The sequence below is a fragment of the Pristis pectinata genome, chromosome 8, assembly GCF_009764475.1.
Source record: "Pristis pectinata isolate sPriPec2 chromosome 8, sPriPec2.1.pri, whole genome shotgun sequence".
Classification (NCBI taxonomy): domain Eukaryota; kingdom Metazoa; phylum Chordata; class Chondrichthyes; order Rhinopristiformes; family Pristidae; genus Pristis; species Pristis pectinata.
The window spans coordinates 55,626,755-55,634,627 of record NC_067412.1 but is presented as its reverse complement, the minus strand read 5'-3'; the positions used below and the strand labels follow the sequence as shown (position 1 = coordinate 55,634,627).

General features: G+C 49.2%; 1 protein-coding gene across 3 annotated transcripts in view; it reads left to right on the top strand.

The window, feature by feature from the left end:
- The window catches only part of nup62l (nucleoporin 62 like), a 38,651-nt gene that overhangs the window by 3,402 nt on the left and 27,376 nt on the right, over positions 1 to 7,873 (top strand). For 2 of the 3 annotated variants that reach the window (XM_052021734.1, XM_052021733.1), the window contains exons 2-3: positions 2,362 to 2,659; positions 4,448 to 4,884. In XM_052021734.1, the coding sequence (XP_051877694.1) occupies positions 2,362 to 2,659; positions 4,448 to 4,884 (735 nt within the window). Of the gene's footprint in view, positions 1 to 994; positions 1,111 to 2,361; positions 2,660 to 4,447; positions 4,885 to 7,873 lie in introns of those variants that run through there. The other variant, XM_052021735.1, reaches the window with a different exon arrangement.

Below are 7,873 nucleotides of genomic sequence, written 5' to 3'. Positions count from 1 at the left end.
GGGAGGTAGGAGGGGAGGGTAGGGGGGAGGTAGGAGGGGGGGGGTAGGAGGGGGGGAGGTAGGAGGGGGGAGGGGGGGAGGGAGGGGGGGGGGAGGGGGGGGAGGGAGGGGGGGGGGAGGGGGGGGAGGGAGGGGGGGGGAGGGAGGGGAGGGAGGGAGGGGGGAGGGGGGAGAGGGGGGGGAGGGGGGGGAGGGAGGGAGGGGGGAGAGGGGGGGGGGAGAGAGGGGGGGGGAGGGAGGGAGGGGGGAGAGGGGGGGGAGGGATGGGGGAGTGGGAGGGGGAGAGGGATGGGGGAGTGGGAGGGAGGGAGGGGGGAGAGGGAGGGGGGAGAAGGAGGGGGAGAGGGGGGAGGAGAGGGAGGGGGGGAGGGAGGGGGGAGGGGGGAGAGGGGGGAGGAGAGGGAGGGGGGGAGGGAGGAGAGGGAGGGAGGGGGGGAGGGGGGAGAGGGGAAGGGAGGGGAGGGAGAGGTGGGGGAGAGGGGGAGGTGGTGGGGGAGAGGGGGAGGTGGAGGGGGAGGGGGGAGAGGGGAGGAGAGAGGGGGGAGGGAGGGGGGAGGAGTAGAGGGAGGGGGGGAGGGAGGGGGGAGGAGTGGAGGGGGGGGAGGGAGGGAGGGCCCGGGAGAGGAGTTGGGGGGGGGGCGGGAGTGCCCGGGGGAGGAGTTGGGGTGGGGGGTGTGGGAGGGCCTGGGGGAGGAGGGGAGGAGTGAGGGAGGGCCCGCCCGTGGGAGGAGTGAGGGAGGGCCCGTGGGAGGAGTTGGGGGTGGGAGGTGGGGGGGGAAGGAGGGCCCGGGGGAGGAGTGGGGGAGGGAGGGTGTGCCCGGGGAGGAGGAGGGGAGGGAGGGTGTACCGGGTCTGAGGGAAATGAATCCCTGGGTGGGAAGGAAGGAGCTGGGCTCCCTGGAGCAAAGTGGGAGGTGGGAGGCCTGATGCAGAGCCAGGGTTGGTGTGACGGAGCAGTCCGGGGTCTGGGAGGGAGGGAGGCGGGGCACCTCAAAATTTAGAACGACTTTCCTGTCTAATGCCCAGGCTGTCCCATCATCCTCAGATCTGCCTCTCTTAGCCACCATAGATCTCTGGGGTGGACCTTAATACAGAACTTGAGGCATCCAGGTGGGTGCTTCAATACAGGTTCCTGGTGCTGGGAGGGAGAGCACCAGTTACGGTTTTGGTATCTACATACACATTATCCCTCCTTGCTTGTTAATATTTATATTTATTTATGACATGAGAGACTCTTTCAGCCTATCAGGACCTTGCTGTCTCACAAAGCAGTCCCATTCCCCCATTAATTTTGCCTGTATCCTAATCTATCCATATATCCATCAACTCTCCCCACACACTAAGGGGGAATTTACAGTGGCCTATTAACCTGCATGCATTTAGATGTGGAGGGAAACCCATGTAGTAATGGGGAGGATGTGCCAACTTCACATATAGCACCAGAAATCAGGATTGTACACAGGTTGTTTGAGCTGTGAAACATTAGCTCAACTAGCTGTGCCATGAAATGATCTGCTTAATGTTGGGGTACTCCACCAATTATTTCTTAATCTTGTTATTTCATATCCCCACCAAAAATTATTCTAAATCTTTATCTTCTGAGCCAAGATCATTTCACATCAGTATACTAAAGTCATGCTTTAGTTCTTTTGGCTCTCTTTCCAAAATGTTAAGTAGACCAGAATATTTAGTTCCCAGCTTTGGTCACTTGCAACCATGTCATTAGAATATTACAACACTGAAACACACTCTTTGACCCACTGAGTCAGCATGTTTTCAACAACTACCCACTTATGCTAATCCCAATTTTATTCTCACATTCCCATCAAGCCCCTCCAGAATCTATCACTCACCCATACAGTAGGACAATTTACAGTCACTGATTAGCTTGCACATCTTTGTGATGTGGGAGGAAACCAGAGCACCCAGAGAAAACCCAAATAGTCACAGGGAGAGCATGCAAACTCCACATAGACAGCACCCAAACTCAGGATTAAACCTGGGTCACTGGAGCTGTGAGACAGCAATTCATCTAGCTGTGCCACCCACAAAATGGCTGTCAGTTCACAACTAGAGCTGAGTGGGTGGGGGCAGTGTAGAGTCCAATGTGGACCAGAGCTTGTGAGGTGAGGACGGGATGCACAGTAGAGAGAAGAGAGACCTGCTTTGGTTGGAAAGAAATAGTGGTGCTTTCATTGTTGAGTATTGTAACATCGGGGCTTATGGAGAACATCTGAGGCTTGGCACATGAGAACTGTGTACAGGATGTTCCCTGTGCAGAGTTCACTCTCTTCTAACAGCGCAGGGAAGGTGACTTTTTTCTGATCTTGGTTTCATTGCATCATCTGTCTTTTCCCTCAGGTTTCAGAATGACCTTTAATTTCACAAATCCATCTGGAGGCTTCACATTTCCAACACAGAAGACCACTGCGGGTGGCACGGGTGGATTTTCTTTTGGCAGCAATGCTGGAGGTTCTCAAGGAGGCTTTGGCTTTGCAACAGCACAACAGCCAGCAGCCACAGCAGCTGCTACCACCTCGGCCCCAAATGCCAATATGTTCTCGTTCACCACCCCAACTGCAGGGGCAACTTCGTCCACTGGATTTAGCCTCCCGGTACAGCCAGCAGCAACCACCGCAGGTGGAGGCTTCTCACTCGGGTATGTTAAACTGATGGACAGTGCAACAATCTTCAATGTACCCAGAACCATAAAACAGGAATGCTGAAAGAACTCAACCAGTCAGTCAGCATCTGTGGAAAGAGAAACCAGTCAACGTTTGGGGTCAGGAACCATTACTCAGAACTGGGAGAATGGAGGGGTGTCAGTTTTCAAAGCAGAGCTGGGTGAAGGTTAAGGCAAAAGACTAGATGAAGATTGGTTCAAACAGATCAGGTGATAAGGAGCACGTCTGTTAGAGAGGCATTTTATAGAGAAGGGGTGAGATAATGGGAACTGATGAGAGAGCAGTTTACTTGAAGAATTCAGTGTTCATTCCAGAAAATTGCAAAGTGCCCAGACCAAAGATAGGATGTCTTTCCTCTAGTTTCTGTTGGGCCTCACTGTGGCTATGCAGACAGGTCGGAGTGGGGGTAGGATTGGGAATTAAATCGGCATGGAACATAAAACTCAGAATCACTGAGTGCGGGTGCTCTGTTTGGATTTTCATGTGTAGAGGAGACCATGTTGTGAACATCAAATGCAGTACAGTAGATGGAAAGAAGTGCAAGTGAATCACTGCTCTGCCTGGAATGATTGTTTGGGCCCCTTGGAAAGGGAAAAAGTGAACAGACTGATGTTGCACCACCTCCGGCTGCAAGGGAAGGTACTGTGGGATGAGTTGCCTCCCAAGCGTTTGGCACTCAGCACTTGTGTTTAAGGAATCTTCATCTAGTCTTTTATTTTGCATTTCACTCCTTCCCTCAGCTCTGCTTTGAAAACTGACTTCCCAACACCCCACCCCCCCACCCTCTTCCCTCTCCCCCAGTTCTGAGGAAGGGTTTCTGACCTGAAATGTGAACTGGTTTCTCCTTCCACAGATGCTGCTTGACTGGCTGCATTCTTCCAGCACTTTATGTTTTTGTTTCAAGATTTGAGCGCCTGCTTGAATTTACTCGGGTCTCTTTAGTATATGCCACTGGTGGGGAAATAGAGTCGGGTAATGCTGTCTTTGGATGCAAGGAGATAGCCTGGGCATGGAATGAAGTGAGGGAGATGGTGGGGGGTGGAATGTAGGGGAAATAGGATGGACTGTCTGGCTGATGATTGCTTCAAAGGTGTGGTCACTTCAGCCTATTTACTGTTATTGCATTGATTTTGTAGTATGCCTGACAGGGTGTAGATTTGTCTGGTTATGATGCCACGTTGTTGCATGTGTTTGTTAGTCAGTTGTGAGTTAGTTGGTAACCCTTTTAGTCTGGGTCTGAAGTTTGTTTTCAAGTTGCGCTCCATAGACTTGAGCACTAAAACTCAGTCTGATTTCCTGTGCACTATTGTGAGTGTAGTGCTCTGTTGGGAGATGCTAACTTTTGGATGAGACGTGGGGCCAACCTGCTGAGATTGGCATTGGATCTGCTGCAGATCCGCTCACGCCTGGGCAATTCTAGACCGCTGAGACAATCCCTTTACTGTACCAAGGTGCTGGGAGCCAGGCCTGGTCCAGGGTGGAGGTGATCAGTAGAGGAGAATCTGCCCATTCATATTTGGAAATGATCTCGAGGCATTCTTCAAAGAGCAAGTGTTTTCATGGATGTACTGGTCATTATTTATTCCTCAGATGCTAACCTCATTTAAAATCTGATCGCCATCAATTTCTGCCTGCGGATTGGCTGCCTCATTACCTATGTTACAACAGTTTCGTTGACTGTAAAGTTCTTTGAGACGTCCTATGGTCATGTAAAGTATACATGCAAATCTTCCTTTTAATCTAAACTTGCGTTTTCTCTGCAGAATGAATAAAACAAATCTAGTATTTGGCAGTGCAACAACCCAACCAGCGTCTAGCTTCTCCTTTGGTGGCATGCCAGCCGCGAGTGCTGCAGCTGCAGCCACCTCCACCTGCACTGCCACCACCTCTGCCTTCTCGCTATCCTCTGGATCGACTGCCCAGACCCTGGCTCCAACAGGCTTCAGTTTCGGCACTGTCTCAGCGCAGCCAGCTACGGGGAGCTTTGGACTCAGTGCCTGCTCCACAGCCCAGACAACAACTTCCACTGGATTTGGATTTACCGCTGCTCTGGGTGCTCCAACCCAGACGACTGCAGCAGGGGGATTTGGCTTTGCAACCAGCACAACACCAGCACTCAGTGGGTTCAGGTTTGGCACTCCGGCAAGTACCACAGCAGCCCCCAAACCAGCAGCACCACTTTCTCTTGGAGCAGCAACAGGTGGGTGTTACTTCAATAGCTGTTCTCCTGGCAATGTGCAGGGTTCATTATCAAAGGTCATTGGATTCATTCCTCTTGCTGTGCATGCAGGGTCAGTGAACGAATAGTTCTTTGGCTACATATCTTAGGCATTGTACAAGATAATTGAGGGAATATTTAATTAGCTTTGCTCCGCATACGGTAGGCACGGTAGTGTAGCGGTTAGCATAACGCTATTACAGCGCCAGTGACCCGGGTTCAATTCCTGCCGCTGTCTTTAAGGAGTTTGTATGTTCTCCCTTTGTCTCTGTGGGTTTCCTCTGGGCGCTCCGGTTTTCTCCCACATTCCAAAGACATACGGGTTAGGAAGTTGTGGGCATGCTATGTTGGCACCGGAAGCATGGTAACACTTGCAGGCTGCCCCCAGCACATTCTACGCAAAAGATGTATTTCACTATGTGTTTTGATGTACATGTGACTAATAAAGATATCTTATCTCTTATACCACCTGGTCAGAATGAACTGGCACTGTTGACTCTTGTTGCCTGGTGATGCCTTGAAGCTGTAACAATGCTATATTCTTCCTTGATGGTTTGGTTCGTACTAGAGGAGGAGCTAAATTTGGTCTTGGTGTTTCTAGTCTATGGTTTGCGTGGCACAGATAGTAGAGTCGCTGCCTCACAGTGCTAAAGATTGGGATTTGATCCTGACCTCCAGGGCTGTCTGTGTGGAATTTGCATGTTTTTGCTGTGATCGTGTGGGTTTCCCCTAAAGATGTTCAGATTGGTAGGTTCATTGGCCACTATAAATTGCCTCCAGGGTTTTGGTGAGTGGTAGAATCTGGGGGAGTTGCAGAGAATAAAAAATGGGATAAATGTAGGGTTGGTGTAAGTGGGTGGTTGATATTAGGCATGGACTTGGTGGGTTGAAAGGCCTGTTTTCCTGCTCTGTGACTCTAGAACGAATTTCTGATTGGACTGGAGCTGTGATGTCCTCTCGTCAAATAGTCCAAATAGGTTGTCAGGTTATGACAGTGCCGGCTGACTCTTTCCTTGCTGCCCTGAGAAGGAGAGGGGAGATACTCAAGTTATGATTCCTTTTTAAGATTCAGTGACTTGCTCATTCAGTTTGATCTGTGGAACTTGGCTGCATTGTGTGGAACTGGAGTTGCATCTCATTGAGTTGTACAGCACAGAAATGGGCCCTTTGGCCCATCACATGCATGCTGGCAGTTGTTCCTATCTATATTAATTGCATTGGATCTGTAACCTTCCACGCTTCAGCTATTCAAGTGCCTGTCTGCATGCCTCTTAAATGTTGTGATCGTATCTGCTTCCACCACCACCTCTGGCAGCACATTTCAGATATCTAACACTTTTGGTATAAAAGACTTTTTCCTCTGATCCCCTGTCCAATCTCTCCTTATAACTAAAGTCCTCCAGTCCAGGTAACATCCTCTTTTGTGAACACCCTGATGAATCTCCTCTGCACTCCGTCCTGAGCAATCACATCCTTCCTATTGTATGGTGACCAGAAATGCACACCATACTCCAACTGCAGGTGAACCAATGTTTTGTAAAGTTGTAATATGACGTCCCAACCCTTGTATTCTGTGCCCAACCTTTGAAGGCAAGCATGCCATATGTCTTGTCCACCACTCTATCTACCTGTGTTGTCACTTTCAGGGAACTGCCTCTGTTGCTACTTTCTCTGTTAAGCTCTGTAAGAGTGGCATCTTTCTAATAAAACAATCTGTTTGTTATCCTCCCTAATATCAGGTTGTGATTCAGTAGTTCATGGAATTCACAAGTTGCTCTGGTGTGATTTATCAGTCTAGTATTGTGAAGGGCACACTGCAAAACCTAAGTGCATTAAGCTCATAAGGCATACCACTTGAAGTACCAGAGGGTGAAGGCCACAAGGGTCACTTCTTGCTGGGTGTCACTTTACAGTTGCCATGGATGAATGGGGAGTATGCTCTTGGCCGTTTTAAGCACTAATCAGAATCCACTCCTGTTTTTCATCTTGCATATCTGTGTCATAGTGAGCACACGTCTTGTTGTCATCTAGTTCAGCTGTAATACTTATTTCTTTACCAGATCTATACCCACAATGCTGCTCCCCGGTGGTATATTTTTCAAACTGCTGCTTTCATTTCCTCCCAAGTTTGAAAGGAAAGATCAAGGACTGCATCTGTTGCACATTGAACAAAATAAAATGTGCCATTATCATATTTTACTGAGGTCCTGGTCACAACACAAAAATGCATTCAAAAATGCAGAGAAAGCTTTCTGACCTTTAATGGAAAACAAATAAAACTCGATGCTGGAATCTGAAACAAAAGCAGAACTGCTGGAAGAACTCAGCCAGTTGAGCAGCATCTGTAGAAAGAAACCTGTTAATGTTTCGGGTCGGGAATCCTTCCTCAACTGGGGGAAGAGTGCAGGGGTATCAGGTGAACTGCTTTCTCTTCGTTTCCTGTTATCATGCTTTCTCACACCATTTCCATAAATACCGCGCTAATGGTCAGTACTCGTGCCTTATCACTTGATCTATATGGTCTTTTATTTTGCACTTCACTCTTATCTCCAGCTTTGCTTTGAAAACTGACACCCCCCTCCACTCTTTTCCCCTGCCACACCACTCCCCCCCCCCCCCATGCAATTGATATGTGAAATAATTGAATAATTGGTATTTCTGATGTTTGCTTGATCCTGTTGAAGACACAAAATTCTGCAGATGTTGGAATCTGGAGTAATACATAAAAAGTGCTGGAGGAACTCACCAGGTCAGGCAGCATCCATGGAGGAAAATAAGCAATTGACCTTTTGGGCTGAAACCCTTCATCAGGAATCCAATATCTCATTGTTCAGAAGTTCCAGTGGTTCAGCAACTGGCTCGCTTTAGCCCTGTTACCTGTGCCCCCTTTAAATTCACCAGGTTCATGGGAAAATTTATGATACTGTGTAACATATTTTAAAAGAAAAATAAATGTGCGTGGGAGTATTAA